We start from the raw sequence: 23,510 nt of genomic DNA, 5'->3' as shown, positions 1-23,510 counted from the left end.
TCTGTTGTGATCAGACACTGTCAAAGGGAATGACTACATGTTGTCTGTAAGGGAACTGGACTTGAAATAACAATTTGGGATGAACTTGTCAGGATATAGGTTGACTGCAATGGATGCTTTATAGATAGAAGAAGAAGAGAGGGTTGTAGTGGGTGTAGCTGGTCATTGTCTACAGCTTTATCTCATGTTACTGGCCAGAATCACATTGAGATTACCTGCCCCTTCATGTTGACACTCTATGATATACTCACTCACTCGCTTGCTCCTCTCACTCACAAACAAAAGAACAAATGAACAAATGCTCTCACAAATAAACGAACGAATGAACGCACTCACTCATGGTTCTGTGATGCTGTAAAGACGACAGTAAAACTGAGTTTTATTTTTGAATCCAAATCCTTGGAATAGAATTTGTGCATATCAAATACTTACCTGATTGGTGAATTTTTTCAAGTCCCGACCAATCACAACAGCTGACCAGGAGACAGAGGAGGAGCTACTGCATGAGTTTGACAGCCCTCTGGCAGCTGACTACGAGCTGCTCACCACAGGGAACATAGGGTGAGTCTCATAGGCAGGTCACAGTGAGGGGTTAAAACTCCCACTGGAACTAGCTTACTAACGGTATAATTTACTGGGTATTCTACCTGTGAAGATCCGGGTCAGACTCACTGAATTGGTTGACGCATGTCATTGTATCCCAGTTGCATAGATCAATACTCATGCTGTTGATCACTGGATTGTCTGGTCCAGATTCAATAATTTCCAGACCGCTGCCATATAGCTGGAATATTGCTGAGTGTGGCATAAAACTAAACTCACTCACTGTACTGGGTATTCTGGTTGTAAAGCTGGTCCTCGGATCGGTCCACAAAGTGATCATCAGACTTTTGCAATGTCGTACTAGATCTAATGACACAACAATGGCAGTCAGTACAGCAATGAAATGAAAGCAGAATCATTTGATTCACATGCTGATGAGCTGCATTTGCAGTTTAGACGATGTACCTGTTTGTCCACTATTTGCTGGTTATTCAACTTAGCCAAAAGGTGAATGAGTGCCGACTACTACGTCTGAGCAAGGTGTCTCATTTGGCTGGCACTATAAAACAGGTATTGGTCCAAACTAGGACAAGCAGACGCATATGTCCCTACATTGCGATGGGATGGTGGGGTTGCCTTGTGATTAAACCCCCCTCGCTTGTCACGCTATGGACCCGGGTTCGATTCCCCACATGGGTACAATGTGTGAAACCTATTTCTGGTATCCCCTGCTGTGATATTGCCAGAATATCGCTAAAAGCAGCGTAAAACCATACCCATTCACCCACCCACCCTGTTTTTCAAAGCGTTGTTCAACATCATTTCACATCTCATCATGTGCTTCTGTCTTGAAAGGTCTATAACATTAGTATTGAAGGAATTAATATAGCGTGAGTGAAACGTCTCAAACAACTGGATCATGTACTAAAACGGGCGTTGTTTCCTGCGTCTAGGGAGATGATGCCCCACGCTATGACCCCCCTCACCTGGAGCCTCTTCTTCCAGGCCATCGACTACAGCCTACAGGTATGCCCATCTACATATAAGGACTTGTGTCGGAGGGTGGCCACAGGGGCCCATGTTGCCGTGATGACACTCACTCATGCTGTCAACCATCGGAGTGGCGGGCCTGTGATTGTGTAAGGGGCGGTGGGGTAGCCTAATTGTTAAAGGTCACATGCAACCAAAAAATCAAACATAATTAAAACACAATTATCACTTCTTCATGACATATAATATGCACTGCTGATTATGAAAAAACAAATAAACCAAATTATAAGCGTATAATCGCAAATCAAAAGTGCAAAATTTTGTACTTGGGTTTACCTCCCTCGAAACGAAGCAGCCGGGATACCGAACCCAGTCAGAGCGGGTGGGTGTGCACTCAAGTGTAACGGCTGGTTCATTAGCAGATGCCGCCTGCGCTGCTCATTGTGTGTGTATATATAGACAGTTGGGATTTGTAAATACATGATCATTTTTTGTGTATAACATTTTGCAATCAACAGACATCATAACATGTCATGTGTTCAAGTATCACACCTGCCTGTCTGTGTAATTACATAATGTGACAGAGACCTAACTCGGGCCATAAATCAATGCGCTTTGTTTATGGTGTATAGCCCGATTGGTGTTAAGTTCAAATTGCATGTGGTCAGTGATCGCGAGTTGTGTATTGAATATTGTCATTAGCAGACAGGCAGGCAGACACACAGGTGTCAATAAAACAAGACATTGAATTTTGTCTGTGACAGCGACATATCTATATCTCAGTTAGAAATTGTGTCAACTCTAAATAATGACATTGCTTTTAAGGCATCGAACTGAGAAAGTGACTCGGTAAGAAGAACGGTGGTGAAATAGACAAATGAAATTATATAAACAGTTTATTTACTGTCATAACATATAAAAAGCTCACTTCGTGAGATATCAACATTATGAAAATAGCTCACACCAAAGCCTTCACCAAGTATTCACCAGAGAGCCCGCTTCCAAGTTGCGCTGAACCTATTTTGCTGTGCATCGCAGCTATGAGCGCAGCCCAGCTGTTGAAACTCGTATTCCCAGAAAAGTCTGGGGAAAAATTAGTGAAACGCTTGAACCTCGATTTTGCTCGCTTTTTTCATCGCGTTATTTTTCAACTTTATAAGTTGAATTTGCATTTTTGACGCTTTGTTTCGGTAAGTCCATACCGAAAGGTATCAGAATCTGCAAAGTTGTGTTTTACGTTGCATGTGACCTTTAAAGCATCCACTTGTTATGCTGAAGACCAGGGTTCCATTCCCCACATGGGTACGATGTGTGAAGTCCATTTCTGGTGTCCCCTGCCATGATATTGCTGGAATATTGCTAAAACCGGCGTAAAACCAAACTCTCTCACTCACTGACCCACTGTAATTGTGTACAGACTTCCTGCAGCATAGGACAGCCTTCTGTCACTGTTGTGAGTGTGGGGCTATATGTGGATTGCATGGCTACAATGGCTGCTGTCTAAGGATAGTATGTAGGATGATGACCAGATTGAAAGGCCAACCCTCAGTTGTTTATTGAGAATTGTATGATCTCCACCGATATAGTGTTCTATTAAAGGATGTAGAATCTCCATAGCTGTATCCTTTTATTGACGGTGTACTCAACTACTGAGAATGTAGGGTCTTCACTGTGCACTCCTCTATTGAGAATATAAACTCACCACCGATATAGTCCACTATTTAGTTTTTACTCCACAATTGAGTGGAGTTAGATCTCCACGGTTGTAGACCCCTTTTTGGTGTGTAGAATCTGCACAATGTATGAATCAGTGCTTGTGTACTCTAGTGTTGGGAATTGGTAAAAATCTCAAAATTGATGATTGGTCCATTACAACCGATCAATCATCTAAAATAATTGGTTAGCATCATTTATCAAATGTTCCTGTTATCTATGTTAATGCACGCAAAAAATAATAAAGAAAAAACATGGAGTAATTTGGGTTTTTCCAAATTGCACAAAATCCATTTGCAAATTTCGAATATTTAAAGGAAGATTAGTATGTTAGGAACACAGATTTCCTGGATTCTTTAAGATAAATGCAATCATGACTTGTAAGGACCTTGTGGTGCTTATGAAATGTAAACTTAATGACACAGACAAAACCAACCTTGTGAAAAATGTTGTTGATGCAAACAAGTGTTCCAAGATTGGTTGCGTTCGATTATGAGAAACCATGTTCGATTGCTTGGTCGTTTAGTCACTGCGACCAATCTTCGATTATTTCAATTAATAGGACCACCACTAGTGTACTCCACTCTTCAGAGTGTAAGATCTTCTGCTATTCTTCCTCCAGGGTTTCATGAAGGGCTGCGGGGCACGGCAGAGGATTGCCACCGTCAACAAGTCTGTATATTCCTGCTGCAACCACCTGTTTATAGCCATGCATGTGAGTCAATAGTCAATTAATCATGTGTGTTTGGGAATGTTGGAGGCTCAAGCCCCTTGCCACCTCCTTTGCCTTGTGTATAATGCTCCTCACCTCACCTCACCTCACCTCACCTCACCTCACCTCACCTCACCTCGACTCGACTCGACTCGACTCGACTCGACTCACCTCACCTCACCTCCACTCTCTTCACCTCTCCTCTCCTCACCTCACCTCACCTCACCTCTCCTCACCTTACCTCACCTCACCTCACCTCACCTCACCTCACCTCACCTCACCTCACCCTCACCTCACCTCACCTCACCTCACCTCACCTCACCTCACCTCATATGCTAGATACTCATGCTGTTAATCATGGGTTATTGTATTCAAAATTCCTTGGCAAGATTCTATTTTCATGGAGGTATGTTCTGTTGTAGCATGTGGACGCCCTGATTCTGGCAGCAGCAGGGACCAAGAAGGAGATAGCAGAGTTATCTCTCCTTGGGATGACTCTCCCACAGCTCAAGATCGAGGAAGTAAAGGACTATGTTGGCAGGAGCACATCAAGCTTTGGGAAAATTATGAACTTCTTCAATCTCCTTAAAGTATGTTATGTCTTTCTGTAAGCTGCATGTTTTAAATTTAACAAATACACCTTGATATAATGGATATTATTCATTCATGAACCATTACATTTGTAATTTTTCATAGTTCTTTTTGGTTTCTTTAACATTGAGATTCTCAGCAGAGTGGATCTGTGTTACCCAAAGCTTGTCATAAGAGATGACTGACAGATTTTGGTTTTACGCCGCTTTTAGCAATATTCCAGCAATATCACGGCGGGGGACACCAGAAATCGGCCTCACTCATTGTACCCATGTGGGGATTCGAACCCGGGTCTTCGGCATGATGATCCAACGCTTTAACCACTAGACTACCCCACTGCCCCCATAAGAGATGAATGACAAGGATAAAGGCCCATTTCACAAAGCAATCCTAGCTTTACATTGGTCATAAGTCTGTGTTATAGGAGTTACGATAGGCGCTGTGATAGTTATATCACTACCATCACTTTGTGAAGGGCCCATTTGCTAACACTGTATGACAGTGCGCGATACAGCTCATTGTGTGTTATAGTATGCAATAGTGTACATCACTGACGCTGTTCATCTGGTCCTTATGTAAACCTAATCATCCACTGTGAAATAACTGTGATATTACTGGCTACAAAGCATTTGCTAAAACAGCTCTTAAATTGTGGCAGACATCATCGGACGGCAACAAGTACACGAGGATCTGGGAGAAGCGTCTGAAGACGTACAGTGTGGGCGTGGGATGTGACCAAGCCGAGGCGCTGTATGCCGACATTCACAGCCAGTTGAAGGTCTACTGGGAGGTCAGTACACCTTGAGAACTTGAGGTCCCACGCCACAAAGCTTAATTGTACAGCTCCTAATTCTAATCCCATATTTAAATGTAGTCATTACATTTGTAGTGCTCCACTGTCCAGAACGGGTACAAGGGGAGTGCATTCCCTTTTTAATCTTGACTAACTAGAAACATATTTACGATGATACATTAATTAGCACACACACACTTTCAAAATTGCTCTCAGAACCGAAATACCAATCTTGTTTATTCATTCATGTTTCTAATTAGGCTCAGTTTTCATGAATGTCCTATGACAATCAAATCTTGTCGTAGGTATGGTTGTACACGCTGATCAACAGTTCCCGCTCAGGAAGTTGGGCCACTATCCTCATGTCTGTGCTCACTCAGGGGAAGGGAGGTATGTGTTTGTTGTGGTGACGTAATTTCTAGAGACCCCAATAGAATCTAGTAACTTCATGAGTGAAGAGTCCCCAATAGAATCTAGAATAGTAACTTCAAGAGTGAAGAGTCCCCAATATTATCTAGAATAGTGACTTCATCAGTGAAGAGACCCCAATAGAATCTATAATAGTAACTTCAAGAGTGAAGAGTCCCGAATAGAATCTAGAATAGATACTTCATCAGTGAAGAGTCCCCAATAGAATCTAGAATAGTAACTTCATCAGTGAAGAGACCCCAATAGAATCTAGAATAGTAACTTAAAGAGTGAAGAGACCCAATAGAATCTAGAATAGTAACTTCAAGTGTGAAGAGTCCCCAATAGAATCTAGAATAGTAACTTCAAGAGTGAAGAGACCGAATAGAATCTAGAATAGTAACTTTAAGTGTGAAGAGACCCAATAGAATCTAGAATAGTAACTTCAAGAGTGAAGCATCCCCAATAGAATCTAGAATAGTAATTTCAAGTGTGAAGAGACCCAATTATAATCTAGAATAGTAACTTCATCAGTGAAGAGACCCCAATAGCAACATCAAAAGTCCCCAACATTATCTAGAGGCCCCAATAATAACTGCTAGAGTCCCTGATAGCAACTTTTAAAGTCCCCAATAGTATCTTGAGACCTCTAAACTTCTCAGAATTGCAATACTAATTTCTAACGATCCCAGCAGTAACTTCTAGGCAACTCAATAGTAACTTCTGGAGATCCCAGTAGTATCTTGCAATTACATTAGATGAAGAACAGTTTAGGTTTTGTTTAAAATGAAAACAATGTTAGTTAATGGGAAATCATTACTTAAATGCACCTTTACAATTATTTACAAAACTGAACTCTATACCCATTTACCCTTGTAACTACATAAAACACTTGGTGTCCTTGATTCAGCTGAAACACTGGAGGGGCCACAGTGGTTAAAGCATTCACTCGTCACGTTGAAACGTGGGTTCGATTCCCCACATGAGACAATGTGTGAAGCCCATTTCTATTGTCCCTTATTGCTTAAATATTGCTAACTGCAGCATAAAACCAAGCCAGGTGGTTAAAGTGTTGCTCGTCACACTGAAGACCTGGGGCTCCTTTCACAAAGCAACCTTTACTAAGGTTAACCTTAACTCCCATTCTTTAACATTGCACTAAGGTTACCTTAGTGACTTACGATCACCTTAGTGCTTTGTGAAAGGAGGCCCTGGCTTTGATTCCTAATATCAGTACAATGTATGAAGTCCATTTCTCATGTCCCCCTTTGTAATATTTGCTGAAATATTGCTGTAAGGTCTAAAACCATTCCAAGTTTCTTCCTGTCATCTCCTAAGTGTGTCTTGTGTGTTCAGAGTGGCTGATGGAGCACTATGGAGACATTGCCATGCTGTTGTCTCAGTGTACGGACGTGTACAGTGCCGATGTACCGTCAGGCATGCAGGTGAGGCTGTACCTGATGAATGTGTTCCGATAGATGGATGTTAACTTCTTCAAAGCCAGATATGCTCAATGTGTACGAACCACTTCAATCTTGCTCTCTGTAGTATTTGATATAATTTACCTGTATATAAATGGAATGTGTGCAATGATTTCTCAGTGATGTTCCTGTTGTAAGTGATGTCGCTTCTGTAAGCAATGTTTCTTACATGAGTAATGTGTCTGGTGTAAGTGATGTTCTGGTGTAAGTGATGTCGCTTCTGTAAGCAATGTTTCTTACATGTGTAATGTGTCTGGTGTAAGTGATGGTTCTGATGTAAGTGATGTTCTGGTGTAAGTGATGTCGCTTCTGTAAGCAATGTTTCTTACATGAGTAATGTGTCTGGTGTAAGTGATGGTTCTGATGTAAGTGATGTTCTGGTGTAAGTGATGTCGCTCCTGTAAGCAATGTTTCTTACATGAGTAATGTGTCTGGTGTAAGTGATGGTTCTGATGTAAGTGATGTTCTGGTGTAAGTGATATCGCTCCTGTAAGCAATGTTTCTTACATGAGTAATGTGTCTGGTGTAAGTGATGGTTCTGATGTTAGTGATGTTCTGGTGTAAGTGACTTTTCGGGTACAAGTGATGTTTGTGATGTAAGTGATGTTCCTGCTGTAAGTGATGTCTCTGATACAAGTGATGTTTCTGTACAGAATCTGGCCAAGGAAATCGCAGCGTCAGGCCTGGTCAAGGAGTTCCTGACACTGTCAGATCAGGTGAGCTTCCTTGTTTCACTGTTTGCAAAGACAATTATAAACATTCAGTGTATAAGCAGCAGTGTAAGATTCAGATCCATATAGAATGGTAGATCCTTATTATGATTCCTCACCAACCCCCATACCCATTTACTCACTCAAGCCAAGCCCTGAAGAAGTCATCTATGTGGGTACAGAATAACTGATGGGCTTTGTTGTTTTAAATTGTACAAAAATCAGTGGAAATATGGTGAAAATTTTTATTGTTATAGTTTTGGTTTAAATAGAATGTTATTCCTTTGTGTTTGTAAGTATACCTGGTCTGATACCTGTAATCCACTCGGTCAACCAGTAGTTCTGGCAGGTGTGAAAGTGACAGGTTATGATTCAAGTAGGTTGTTACAGATGTACAATAACATATGTTAGATGTGTCAGTATCTGTGAAGGTATTGATGTGTTGGGCAGGACTGTGTGAAGATGGTGAATTCGGGGAGACATCCAGAAATACAGAGGAAGTTCTCTGACTTCCTTGACCATCACGGACACAGATGTATCCGAGAGGTGAGACAGTCACAAACAGATCTTGCAATGCTATCTTGATATCCAAGATATCCACAACAAAGCAGGTGTGATACACATGGCCTCACTATAGGTCAGTGAGTTTGTTCAAAATTGCTTCTGTTCACCCAGCAGTAAATGGGTACCTGGTGGGATTAAACATGTGACTGTTAACCTTCTAGCGTCTCACATACAGCTTTTGTGAGCTTTGAGCATGTTTATGTTTGTAAATAGCGCCATAGATATGCAGTGTTATAAATATGTTTTATTTTCTGTCAGTTCATCAAAATGTGTTACTTATAAACATAGTTTATTGTTTATTTCTTTGATCTAGATGTACCTGTTGGAGTCATCTCATTGGACATCATCTGTGAGAAAGTGGAGGAAAGTGACATACACATATAGTGAAACTATACGACAAGAAGCATTTATGACACTTGTTCTACATCTAGTTTATATTGTCTGTGCTAATGTTTTCAGGCTGAGATGCGAGAGAAATCATGGCAGTCAGAGACTGAAAAACTCATCAAAGTCATCAAGGTCAGTAAGGGTAGACAACTCTGCAATATCAGTTCTCAGATTTCCAAGGAAAGAATTTGGAAAATAATCTGAATACAAAATGTCTTTGAAGTTTGAGACCTATTCAGTTTTGAAGATAATAATTGATACTGATAATAATGTAATGACAAAAATATACTGTTTAATCTTTTCAAACAACCATTTTGTGAATTGAGTATCAAAACTTTACTTAGCAATGTCCTTCTTTTCAGACGATTCTCCAAACCAAGTCCTATGACTCCAAACCTAAACCATCCGAGTCTGTGTCCCAGATCATTGCCAAACTGAAAACTCCTCTAACATTCTTCCAAAAGTAAGTAGTTACTGTCAAGTCCCACTTGTCGACCCCACCACACACACACCTCCCCCAATATCTTATGAATAAATGACAATAGTAAATGGAAAATCTAGTTTGTATTTAGATAATCAAGATGTAAGCAGCTGAAGAAACATATTTTAGTACACTAAATAAAATGAACGAAGGCACATGACCTCCTTTAAAAATAAAATCAAGATCTTTTATAGAATAACAGGTAGATTTATGGTAAGGATCTTATATGATATTCTTAAGTAGTTAATTGTATATATTCATGTGGATGTTTGTTAAGAAGTCATCCAGGAATGTTCCTGACTGACCATGGTGTTTTTGCAGACTGATATTGAGAGGCCTGTTGCCGAAGGCGAGATCCGCCGTTGGGGCGCGAGAGTGGGGCAAGGTAACCGAGATGATACATGGAAATGTACTGACACACTAACACAGATGTACTGACACACTCACACAAATGTACTGACACACTCACACAGATGTACTGACACACTCATAGATGTACTGACACACTCACACAGATGTACTGACACACTCACAGATGTACTGACACACTCACACAAATGTACTGACACACTCACACAGATGTACTGACACACTCACACAGATTTTCTTACATTCATCCAAACATAAATCGCTACTTACATTATCCAGGACTGGAGTTTGTGTGCTGGAATGGACTGGAAATTACTGGAATTATTTTGAGGCAATGGCCATATAACTGGAATACTGCAGATTTTGGTGTTAAAGCAACATACATGCCCTAACATGATATTGCTGATGGCTAGCATCTTAGGTGAAGGAGAGTTTCAGTAAATGAGATGTAACCCAGCTTGCTTATCAATCAGTCAGTGTTGTGGTGTACGATGTTGCAGTCTACATCAGTGGTGATGTCTGAGAAGTTCAAGCAGGCATACTGGAGACTTGCGTCCCTCATGGTGTCAGAGGTGAGTGATCACAGCGCCTGTTCATGGACTCTCACACCAATAGAATATGCTGTTAATGAATGATTTGGTTGTTAAATCCTCAGAATTGGGTTTTGTATTTCGGTCATCAGATAAGGATATATTCATTCCTTTGAGAAACACAATTGTGGAAGATAAAAAGAATATTTGTGAATTTCTGGCTCTAGCAAATTCCCAGCATGATTGTTTCTGTTTCTACCTTCTTCACATTCAGATAATAACTATTGTTCTGATCTGAATAACATGATTAAACATCAATTCCATAATGTTGATGAAAAGTAAGTATTGACTAATATCAGATAAACAATTAGGTACTTACCATGAGTTTATTTCCCAAACAATAATTTGGCAGAAATTAAAGCAAGATTTACCGTCAAACAAGAAATATGAGTATAGTCTGCTAATGTTTGTTCCATCTTCCGCTCAGGGTCGTATTCCGGATGAAGATCTCCTGTTCTTCCTCACCCACCAGGAGATCGGGACTCTCATCTCCACCCACTCCGCCCGCCTCATCATCAAGTATGTATCCGATACACTTTAGCAGGTTAAGTGGTCAAAGGGTTAGTTCTTGTAAGGGTACTACAGATCTGTACCCCAAATACTGATTTGTTCACTCATCAAAATCTGAACACACAAGTACCCTCACCTGACAATATACTTAGCAGGGGGGTTGGGGTAGCCTAAAGGTTAAAGCGTTGGCTCATCACGCCGAAGACCCGGGTTCGAATCCCCACATGGGTACAATGTGTTAAGCCCATTTCTGGTGTCCCCCGCCGTGATGTTGCTGGAATATTGCTAAAAGGGGCGTAAAACCAAACTCAGTCAGTCAGGCAATATAGGCATGAGTGAGACAAAACCAGTTTCGGTTTCAACTTGTCCAACCATGCTTGTTTTTATTGTTAGTCTAGACTTTAGTACAGTACAGATTCTAGTACTTTGTGGGGTTGAGTCCCATCCAGGATTTGAACCCTCAGCCCCAGAGTCAGGCATCTAATCGCCAACACACAAAGTCAGCCGCCTAACCCACTCAGCCACCAGGACTTAAAACATTTCTAAATGTCATTGTGTAATCATAACATTGCCTTAGTTTTGTTAGCTTTATTTCTTTGCTTGGTTGCTGCTTTACACCACACCCAGCAGCAACACATGAAGATCCGGGTTAGAATTGGTCTTCAGTAACCCATGCTTGTCGTAAGAGGCGACTAACAGGATCGCTGACATGGTTGACACATGTCATCGTATCCTAATTGATTGATGCTCATGCTGCTGAACACTGGATTGTCTGGACCAGACTCGATTATTTACAGACCACCGCCATATAGCTGGAATATTGCTGAGTGCGGTGTTAAACAACAACCAACCACACCTTGCAATATAAATATATATAATTCAGCTTTATGACAGAGATCTGTAAAGAATTTAGTCAGGATTAGTTTAGATTTATTTAATCCAGTGATTGGCAAAGTTCAATCTGTGCAGATGGGATATAATGACATGCATCAACCAAGTCTGTGTGCCTCAAAGCAGGTCTTACATGAGAAAAGTCAAACCTCAAAGCAGGTCTTACATTGGAAAAGTCAAACCTCAAAGCAGGTCTTACATAAGAAAAGTCAAACCTCAAAGCAGGTCTTACATTGGAAAAGTCAAACCTCAAAGCAGGTCTTACGTGGGAAAAGTCAAACCTCAAAGCAGGTCTTACATGAGAAAAGTCAAACCTCAAAGCAGGTCTTACAGTGGAAAAGTCAAACCTCAAAGCAGGTCTTACATGGGAAAAGTCAAACCTCAAAGCAGGTCTTACATGAGAAAAGTCAAACCTCAAAGCAGGTCTTACATGGGAAAAGTCAAACCTCAAAGCAGGTCTTACATGGGAAAAGTCAAACCTCAAAGCAGGTCTTACATTGGAAAAGTCAAACCTCAAAGCAGGTCTTACATGAGAAAAGTCAAACCTCAAAGCAGATTTTACTTGAAAGTTAAACCTCCCGATGTATGTTAGAAGTCACTCTCTGTGAGCTCCCTGAGAGAAGAAAACCTTTTGGGACGACATCACCGCAGATTTGTAAGAGGTTTGTGGCAAGATATCTACAACAGTCAGTCAAAACTGTGGGGATATTAGGTTTATAACAGTAGTACCAGTAGATTATAACTTTACTGATTGTATGTGTATAACAGTAGGTGTATAACAGTATGTGTATAACAGTAGGTGTATAACTGTAGGTGTATAACAGTATGTGTATAACAGTAGGTGTATAACAGTAGGTGTATAACTGTATGTGTATAACAGTAGGTGTATAACAGTAGGTGTATAACAGTAGGTGTATAACAGTAGGTGTATAACTGTATGTGTATAACAGTAGGTGTATAACAGTAGGTGTATAACAGTATGTGTATAACAGTAGGTGTATAACAGTATGTGTATAACAGTATGTGTATAACAGTAGGTGTATAACAGTATGTGTATAACAGTAGGTGTATAACAGTAGGTGTATAACTGTAGGTGTATAACAGTAGGTGTATAACAGTATGTGTATAACAGTATGTGTATAACAGTAGGTGTATAACAGTATGTGTATAACAGTAGGTGTATAACTGTATGTGTATAACAGTATGTGTATAACAGTAGGTGTATAACAGTAGGTGTATAACAGTAGGTGTATAACTGTAGGTGTATAACTGTATGTGTATAACAGTATGTGTATAACTGTATGTGTATAACTGTATGTGTATAACAGTATGTGTATAACTGTATGTGTATAACAGTAGGTGTATAACAGTAGGTGTATAACTGTATGTGTATAACAGTAGGTGTATAACTGTATGTGTATAACAGTAGGTGTATAACAGTAGGTGTATAACTGTATGTGTACAACAGTAGGTGTGTAACAGTAGGTGTGTAACAGTATGTGTATAACAGTAGGTGTATAACAGTAGGTGTATAACTGTATGTGTATAACAGTAGGTGTATAACAGTAGGTGTATAACAGTAGGTGTATAACAGTATGTGTATAACCAGTTGTGCTGTCTCTGCAGGGCTGTCAGGAGGAGACGTGTACATTCCAGGCAGATGACTCTCAGGTTCCCCAAACTCAACATCGGCCACCCTGTACCTGTGAGTTGTTCAATCCCAGAAGCTCCTTACAAAATAGTCTTTGGAGATAATACACCAACCGATTGTGATAAGTCAAGTCAAACATCTCTATGTGCATGTTAGCACCCTCCTCAAGGATCACTTGCTGAGGGGATGCTAACCAGCGTATACCATGTGGGATATGAGCACAATTCACTTTACACGAGGATGCAGAACCATTACTGACTGACTGAGTTTAGTTTTACGCTGCTTTTAGCAATATTCCAGCAATATCACGGCGGGGGACACCAGAAATGGGCTTAACAAACACATTGTGCCCATGTGGGGAATCGAACCCAGGTCTTCAGCGTGATGAGCCAACGCTTTAACCACTAGGCTACCCCACCGCCCCTGCAGAACCATTAACCAAGTCTTACTCCAGTCTCATCTGAATGTCCAACCTCAGCATGTCAATGAGGGGGCGGTGGGGTAGCCCAGTGGTTAAAGCGTTCGCTTGTCACGTCCAAAACCCGGTTTCGATTCCCCACATCGGTACAATGTGCGAAGGCCATTTCTGGTGTTCCCCGCCATGATTTTGCTGGAATATTGCTAAAAGCGGCGTAAAACTAAACTCACTCACTCACTCATAGAGTGTCATTTAGAAGTGTAACAAGTTGCTGATATGATGGACATAAACACTGTTCTGGTATAATGGTTCATAACACACTACAGACAAGCTGTGGATTGTAATATTTCTTTGTGTCAACAGTCAGTCAATTCCACAACATCAGATTATTTTCTTTTCTTGTGGAAGGAGTGTAACAAATACAGTTTTTAAAATGTCTACCTTCAACAGGTATCTGTGTTGATGACAAGACTTTCTATGTTTCTGTAGAGCATGTCATGATATCAATGTCTGTACCTAGTGTTAGGAATTGGTTAAAATCTCATGATTGATGATTGGTTCATTACAACTGATCAATCATCAAAAATAATTGGTTAGTGTCATTTATCAAATTTTCCTGCACAAAAGCTTTTTGGATGTTTTTGCAAATTTGCACAAAATGCATTTGCAAATTCCACATCTTTACCAGTATGTTACGAACATAAATTTCCTGGAGTCTTTAAGATAAATTCAAAGATGACTTGGAACAAGCTTGTAGTACTCATGAAAGTCAATTTAATGACACAGACAAAACCAACCTTGTGAAAAAAATTCTTTGTGTTTGATTATTAGAAAACACGATCTAATGCTTGGTCGTTTAGTCACTGCGACCAATACTCGATTATTTCAATTAATAGGACCACCACTATCTGTACCACCTGCTGAAAAGTAGTAATATGTCTCACTGTAAGCATACATTGTTTTCTGTCTGTAACCAGATCGATGACAGCAAGAGAGAGGCCTCTGTGACCAGTGCTACTGATGTACTCAAAGGTGATGAGGATATTACATACAAGCTTGGGATAAACACAATCTGGAGTTTTTCCTATACCATATTTGAATGTTCTTGCATTCCATCTTTGAATGTTCTTGCATTCCATCTTTGAATGTTCTTGTATTCCATGATTGCACAAAGAATTGTAAGATATTTTCTCCACTATGTATGTGTTTTTAACCTACCACTAGCCAATCAGATCACAGCTTGCCCATTTGGCCCTGCTCGCTACATTTTGCAGGAGTTTGGCTAATTTAAAGTGTGTGATGGACCATCTGTCCATGGACTTCTTGTGCACTGTGTATTTATGAATGTAGGATCTGTTAGTGTCTACAGTGCCAGTCAATAAATTGCAGGCTTACTCACTACATTAAAAGAAAAGAATAATTTCTAGTTGACTGGCAGTGAATCAGTCAGACTTAAAGTGTGGGTGATTTGTTATGAGCTTCCTTTCAATCTGTTATCAATGGGTGATAGAGTGTCCTGTAAAATCGCTGGTGGTTAGGGTTGGTGAGGTTCATAGTAAGTGAGTGAGTTTAGTTTTGCGCCGCACTCAGCAATATTCCAGCTATTTGGCAGCTGTCTGTAACCAGACAATCCAGTGATCAACAGCATGAGCATCGATCTGTGCAATTGGGATACGAAGACATGTGTCAACCAAGTCAGCAAGCCTGATCACCCGATCCCGTTAGTCGCCTCCTACGACAAGCATGGGTTACTGAACATCAATATTCTAACCCAGACCTTCACTGGTAGGTGAGGTTCATAGGGATCAAATGTGTGGATAGTCCAGGGAATGGTGAGGACTATATGATTGTTGAGATTGCTGGGAGTGGTAAAGCTGCTGAGGTTGGTTCCTTGGAGTGGTGACCCTGTAGTCAATGTCGAGGTCCTGTGGGTGGATACATTGCTCAAATGGGGAGGTTGCAGGGGTGGGGAAGTTCCTAGGAATGGGGAGGCATCTGGAGATATCTATGAGGGTTTCTGTGGAGCAGTAACCATGGTAACACTGACTTCTGTATCCAGGTATGCCAGTCAGCCAGGGTGAGGTGCAGGGTCCGGCAAGAATCATCACCAGGCTTGAAGATGCTGGCAGTATACAGGTGAGAACATGATTGTGTGCAGATCAGAACATGAATGTGTTGTATACAGGTGAGAGTTAACCTATGACCTGTATACAGGTGAGAATATGCTTGTGTGCAGATCAGAACATGATTGTGTTGTATACAGGTGAGACTTTACCTAAGACCTGTATACAGGTGAGGACATGCTTGTGTGCAGATCAGAACATGGTTGTGTTGTATACAAGTGAGACTTTACCTAAGACCTGTATACAGGTGAGAATATGCTTGTGTGCAGATCAGAACATGATTGTGTTGTATACAGGTGAGACTTTACCTAAGACCTGTATACAGGTGAGGACATGCTTGTGTGCAGATCAGAACATGGTTGTGTTGTATACAGGGGAGAGTTTACCTATGACCTTTATACAGGTGAGAACATGCTTGTGTGCAGATCAGAACATGATTGTGTTGTATGCAGGTGAGAGTTTACCTATGACCTGTATACAGGTGAGAACATGCTTGTGTGCAGATCAGAACATGATTGTGTTGTATACAAGTGAGACTTTACCTAAGACCTGTATACAGGTGAGGACATGCTTGTGTGCAGATCAGAACATGATTGTGTTGTATACAGGTGAGACTTTACCTAAGACCTGTATACAGGTGAGAACATGCTTGTGTGCAGATCAGAACATGATTGTGTTGTAGACTGGTGAGAAGTTACCTAAGACCTGTATACAGGTGAGAATATGCTTGTGTGCAGATCAGAACATGATTGTGTTGTATACAGGTGAGAGATTACCTAAGACCTGAATACAGGTGAGAACATGCCTGTGTGCAGATCAGAACATGAATGTGTTGTATGCAGGTGAGAGTTTACCTATGAACTGTATACAGGTGAGAACATGCCTGTGTGCAGATCAGCACATGATTGTGTTGTATACAGGTGAGAGTTTACATAAGACCTGTATACAGGTGAGAACATGCCTGTGTGCAGATCAGAACATGATTGTGTTGTATGCAGATGAGAGTTTACCTATGAACTGTATACAGGTGAGAACATGCTTGTGTGCAGATCAGCACATGATTGTGTTGTATACAGGTGAGAGTTTACCTAAGACCTGTATACAGGTGAGAACATGCCTGTGTGCAGATCAGAACATGATTGTGTTGTATACAGGTGAGAAGTTACCTAAGACCTGTATACAGGTGAGAACATGCTTGTGTGCAGATCAGAACATGATTGTGTTGTATACAGGTGAGAAGTTACCTAAGACCTGTATACAGGTGAGAACATGCCTGTGTGCAGATCAGAACATGATTGTGTTGTATACAGGTGAGAAGTTACCTAAGACTTGTATACAGGTGAGAACATGCTTGTGTGCAGATCAGAACATGGTTGTGTTGTATACAGGTGAGAAGTTACCTAAGACCTGAATACAGGTGAGAACATGCCTGTGTGCAGATCAGAACATGGTTGTGTTGTATACAGGTGAGAGTTTACCTATGAACTGTATACAGGTGAGAACATGCTTGTGTGCAGATCAGAACATGAATGTGTTGTATACAGGTGAGAAGTTACCTAAGACCTGTATACAGGTGAAAACATGCTTGTGTGCAGATCAGAACATGGTTGTGTTGTATACAGGTGAGAGTTTACCTAAGACCCGTATACAGGTGAGAACATGCTTGTGTGCAGATCAGAACATGAATGTGTTGTATACAGGTGAGAGTTTACCTAAGACCCGTATACAGGTGAGAACATGCTTGTGTGCAGATCAGAACATGATTGTGTTGTATGCAGGTGAGAGTTTACCTAAGACCCGTATACAGGTGAAAACATGCTTGTGTGCAGATCAGAACATGATTGTGTTGTATACAGGTGAGAGTTTACCTAAGACCCGTATACAGGTGAGAACATGCTTGTGTGCAGATCAGAACATGAATGTGTTGTATACAGGTGAGAGTTTACCTAAGACCCGTATACAGGTGCTGTTGATCACTGTATTGTCTGGTCCAGACTTAATTATTACATTACAACGCCACCATATACCTGGAATATTGCTGAGTGTGGTGTGAAACTCACATGTATCTTGTATGATCCCATGTGTATATGCCTCACAACAGTATAGATGTTGGTTTCTATGGTAACAAGAGTGTGTTCCAGGCTGGTGACATACTGGTTGTGATGTGCACGGATGTTGGTTGGTCTCCATATTTCCCCCTAATAGCTGGACTCGTCACAGAAATGGGCGGGCTGCTCTCTCACGGTAAGCACATTTGGTACCTTGTATCAAACAGTAAACACATTTGGTCCCTTGTATCAAACAGTAAACACATTTGGTCCCTTGTAATCACATGGTAAACACATTTGGTCCCTTGTATCACATAGTAAACACATTTGGTTCCTATTACACTTGGTCAAACACATTTGGTATTACACATTTGGTCAACAAATTTGGTTCCTTGTATCACATAGTAAACACATTTGGTCCCTTGTATCACGGGGTAAACACATTTGGTTCCTTGTATCACATAGTAAACACATTTGGTCCCTTGTATCACATGGTCCCATGTATCACATGGTAAACACTTTTGGTCCCTTGTATCACATGGTAAACAGATTTGGTCCCTTGTATCACACAGTCAACACATTTGGTTCCTTATATAACATGGTAAACACATTTGGTCCCTTGTATCACACAGTCAACACATTTGGTCCCTTGTATCTGGTTCAAGCCATGACTCTCCACAAGAGGAGGAGACATAAAAACTTTAGAAAGAGAATATTTAAATCTGTTCAAGTATATGAGATTATAACCTGACCTGCTGTTGTTTTGTTAAAGGAGCGGTGGTAGCACGAGAATACGGAATCCCCTGTGTTGTGAATGTGACTGACGCAACTATAAAGATAAGATCAGGTGAGCTATATCCTCAATACATCATGTAACAATGTCCTTAACTAGGTGTCATTTCTGATTCTGATGAAGAGTCAATCTGCAACATCTGTGACTTGTAGTCAAATGGTGTGTTAATACTCACAAAACAATTACTATGACTCCTTTAGATAAGATTGTTCACTTTGTTAGATAAGATTGTTCACTTCTTTCACGGCACATGAACTTTTAGTCCAAGATGTCACAATTCTTCTATAAGAGTTGTAAACACTATTATTGCACCTGAACTTTAATAAATCTACAATGTTGTTACATATTGTTTAATAACGCCGCGCTACCAGAACTTTTTATCGGCACTCGGTCACATGACCAAAACAAAATGTCGGCTGTCATTCACAACACATCTCGAAGTCAACTGTTCTTTGCTCGGTTTAATCGTAATAGCATTTATATAAAAAGAATATTATGTTGGTTGAAGTCATTTGGTCCCTTTTTCATACAACCTTGTTTATTTAAAATAAATCAAATTAAATAGACTAATGTTGACAATCATAAATGAACTGTATTCATATGTGTGACCCCTGTTATGACAACATAAGGCACTCGTTTTGTAAGTTGAATTCTGAGATGTTATTTTGCTATTGTTGGGTGAGTAATAAATAAAATACTAAACGATGTCCCGTGTAATACCATATTTATGAATCTTACAAAATTGAGAAACAGATCATGGTAGTTAGATTAAGAAGTTAGTGTTGACATTTAAACAGACATGATGACTGTTGAACAGAATTGTTTAGAAAGCTGCCCTCTCGTCATCTGATATTACATTTTGAAAGGGTTGGTCAAAAAGTGGGCGTCATCTAAACTGAATGAGGGTTCGTCAGATCTTGATGACCAGAAGCATCAAAGTAGAGGTGATTGATCCGGAGTGTATTTCTTCCACTGCTTGATTACAGGTGAGTTGTTGGCCCTGGACGGACTCCGGGGGACTGTGAAGAGGCTGAAGCCATCTTACCTGTTGACATCTCCACTGGAAACACCATTGTAAACAAAAAAAATGAAGTGCTAATTTGGAGTTCAGCATAACCACTCACTTTTTTAGAGTGACATTGAAATATTTCTTTCTGGAATGAACAAAAAATAATACAAACCACATGATCCAAATCTGTGCCATAGTGAACAAAGACTTATAACTCCATCGCCTCTGAATATGTGTGTTGCTATTTGTACCAACAAGTCAAGTGAAATCAGTAAGCAGGTGCATCAGTTTACACAAACTGCGATGTGTCTCAGTGTGCTGTACACCCTGCTTCAGTGTTAGGTAGTGGTAATAACTTATATATCTTCTTAGCCGATACATTCAGTAAGTTTGACGAAATCCTTTCAACATTTTCCGACTAACCTTTCAACATTTTTCGACTAACCTTTCAACATTTTCCGACTAACCTTTCAACGATATCGGCCTTGGTTCCTGTCATCGGCAGGCCTTGGCAATCCAACCACCGTTTCAGCTGAACAACTGAATGACAGTCAGTGTCGAGATAAATAAATGTCGCTCCAGGGACGTCATCAGGCATGAGTGATATGTTAAAAAAAGTACAGGTAGAAGCCATGGCGATAATAATATGAAGACAGCTGTCAAACTAAGGTGGCGAAAAACTGCATTGTTTGTCCCTCGACATATTATTGTGCATCACGAGATGCATGTGTGCACACAAACTGTCACATAAGCAATGAAATGGCTTATGGTAGTTTGCACAAAGTCTTGTGCCATGTATGGCTGATTTTACATCTGTAAGTTGTACACGGACTGGTTTCATTTGCTAAGATTAGAGTCACAGCAGCAGTATTGCAGCTGTTAACATCTATTCTGAAGTAAGCCTGAGAAACAGAACTGAAGTGCTTGCTACAAAATACTGATCAGAGTGTTCAGTAATTACCTCAAGAATCACATGCTCAAAATGTGACCAATTTATGTTTTCTTCATGTATATGTAAATATCAAAATTTACCTTTTATTGACTTGGTATGTGTATGTTAATTTTCTTTTATGATACCTTAGTCATCCACATTTTTATACTGTATTTTTGTCTGACAAAGTTATGGTGAAAATTCCAGATGTAAAACAAATGTTGTTTTTTTATCAATATTTCATGTGAGGATAATTAGGCTGTTCAACTCTTTCATACACTGTAGTCTTTCATTTTAGTCTGAATATGTTTGGAACTTAACTTCTTATTACAAAATATTGATCACACTTTTTAATAATTACCTCAAGAATCACATGCTCAAAAAGTGTGACCAATTTGTGTTTTCTTCATATATATGTAAATATCAAAATTAACCTATTATTGACTTGGTATGTGTATGTTAGTCTTCCTCAATGATACCTTAGTCATCCACATTTTTATACTGTATTTTTGCCTGACAAAGTTATGATGAAAATTCCAGATGTAAAACAAATGTTTATATTTTTTTTATCAGCTAATCAATATTTCATGTGAGGATATATAATTAGGCTGTTCAACTCTTTCATACACTGTAGTCTTTCATTTTAGTCTGAATATGTGGGGAACTGAAGTGCTTGTTACAAAATATTGATCAAACATTTTAATAATTACCTCAAGAATCACATGCTCAAAAAGTGTGACCAATGTATGTTTTCTTCATATAATGTATATGTAAATATCAAAATTTACCATTTTTATTGACTTGGTATGTGTATGTTGGTCTTTTTTTATGATACCTTAGTCATCCACATTTTTATACTGTATTTTTGTCTGACAAAGTTATGATGAAAATTCCAGATGTAAAACAAATGTTTTTTGTTTTTTTATCAGCTAATCAATATTTCATGTCAGGATAATTAGGCTGTTCAACTCTTTCATACACTGTAGTCTTTCATTTCAGTCTGAATATGTGGGGAACTGAAGTGCTTGTTACAAAATATTGATCAAACATTTTAATAATTACCTCAAGAATCACATACTCAAAAAGTGTGACCAATGTATGTTTTCTTCATATTATGTAAATATCAAAATTTACCTTTTATTGACTTGGTATGTGTATGTTAGTCTTCTTTTATGATACCTTAGTCATCCACATTTTTATACTGTATTTTTGTCTGACAAAGTTATGGTGAAAATTCAAGATGAAAAATAAATGGTTATTACATGTTTTTTAGCTAATCAATATTTCATGTGAGATAATTAGGCTGTTCAACTATTTCAGACATTGTAGTCTTCTAGTTTGGTCTGATTATGTACAGATTGTTGTAATATAGCACAGATATAATGTAGCGTTAAGCCAAATATACTCAATAAAACAGAATTGCTTGTATGTTAGATGTAGGGTAGGTGAAATATATCAAAAGAATTCAAAGTACTCTGTGTGTGTGGTTTGCTGGACCTCTGGCCAACTGTGTTATCTTTATTTTTATACTCTTTTAATCTTGGTGCTTTCAATGTGCTGAAGTGCTGAAGTACCTGTAGGTCTTTTGACTTGATATAATAATAAAATGTGAAAGTGTTTGGTTTTATGTGCAAATACATTCAGAGATTTAACATATGTTATATTTGGGATTACACTTTCTCAAAAGCGGACCGAACTAACAAAAGCGGACCGAACTAAAACTACTAAACATATAATACTCAATGAAACACTTATCATAATCAAAACATCAGACCAAGTATGTGATTTTTTTGCAGAATTTTTGTACTAAAAATAAATAAGTTGTTTAACAAACTATCATTAAAATTTTGACAAAGTTCACTATTTGTTACGAGGGAGGATTGCAAAGAGAGGAACAGCCAGGTGTACGTGGAGCACATGCACAAGTGCCGACAAAGTTATTGAATCATTTACCTGTGCTGTGCTGTCATCATCCTTTCTCGCACACCTGGCTGTTCCTCTCTTTGCACCCTTCCCTCGTAACAAATAGTGAACTGTGTCAAATTATTAATGATAGTTTGTTAAACAACATTTTTATCTTTAGGACATAAATTCTGCAAAAAAATCACAGAGTTGGTCTGATGTTTTGATTATGATCAGTGTTTCACCGAGTATTATATGTTTAGTAGTTTTGGAGTTAGATTGCAATTCATCAGTCCGATATTGAGCCAAACGGACTATAGTAAAGTACAGATTCTAAGTACTTTTGTTGGGTTGATTCCCATCCGGGATTCAAACACACACCCTCAGAGTCAGGCACCTAATCGCCAGCACACAAAGTCAGATTCCTGTTCAGAGATTGGTGACAGAGAATTAAGGGAGACCTACACAGACCATGTTCCACACAGCTATAGTCTCATTAGTTTTCAGGGCGATACAGCTTTTTGAGAAAGAATGGGGAGCACACTTCATTTTCAGGAGCGTTTCAATGGTTATTAATAAACTTTCAGGACAAAAGAGGGTTGCGCACCCCTGCATACCCTTCTGGATCCACCTATGGTTTTAGCTATTTATCAGTGGTATACTCTGCTACTGCTCCTTGTGGCTTAACACTCCTGAGTGTATATCATTGTGGGGGATTGGAGTATTTCATGGTTCTTGTAAAAGACCTAAGGTCTCAGTGTATTGTCTTCTGCATGGCACGCTGAAGTGAATCTGCTTGATAACAAATCAACCATGTTTTAAACTCATATATTTTATTGCAACTTCATATTCATGTATGAAAATCTCTTTCAATATTGAATTCCAATATAGAAATGTAGCTG

At 39.5% G+C, this 23,510-nt stretch overlaps 1 protein-coding gene across 1 annotated transcript in view; it reads left to right on the top strand.

The window, feature by feature from the left end:
• The window catches only part of LOC124284848 (putative phosphoenolpyruvate synthase), a 45,738-nt gene extending 24,822 nt beyond the window's left edge, over positions 1-20,916 (top strand). The window contains 20 exon segments of the mRNA XM_046720971.1: positions 455-561; positions 1,497-1,569; positions 3,869-3,961; positions 4,381-4,548; positions 5,208-5,339; positions 5,648-5,732; positions 7,107-7,195; positions 7,885-7,947; positions 8,392-8,487; positions 8,965-9,024; positions 9,255-9,355; positions 9,695-9,758; positions 10,243-10,314; positions 10,760-10,851; positions 13,360-13,438; positions 14,780-14,834; positions 15,862-15,938; positions 18,067-18,169; positions 18,746-18,820; positions 19,753-20,916. Coding sequence (XP_046576927.1) covers positions 455-561; positions 1,497-1,569; positions 3,869-3,961; positions 4,381-4,548; positions 5,208-5,339; positions 5,648-5,732; positions 7,107-7,195; positions 7,885-7,947; positions 8,392-8,487; positions 8,965-9,024; positions 9,255-9,355; positions 9,695-9,758; positions 10,243-10,314; positions 10,760-10,851; positions 13,360-13,438; positions 14,780-14,834; positions 15,862-15,938; positions 18,067-18,169; positions 18,746-18,820; positions 19,753-19,844 — 1,776 coding nt within the window. The 3' untranslated portion in view covers positions 19,845-20,916.
• Positions 20,917-23,510: the final 2,594 nt, after the last annotated feature.

This window comes from Haliotis rubra, unplaced genomic scaffold, assembly GCF_003918875.1.
Source record: "Haliotis rubra isolate DU_JTF1 unplaced genomic scaffold, ASM391887v1 Scf11, whole genome shotgun sequence".
Classification (NCBI taxonomy): domain Eukaryota; kingdom Metazoa; phylum Mollusca; class Gastropoda; order Lepetellida; family Haliotidae; genus Haliotis; species Haliotis rubra.
The sequence above is the reverse complement of the archived record's forward strand: the minus strand, read 5'-3'. Positions and strand labels throughout refer to the sequence as shown.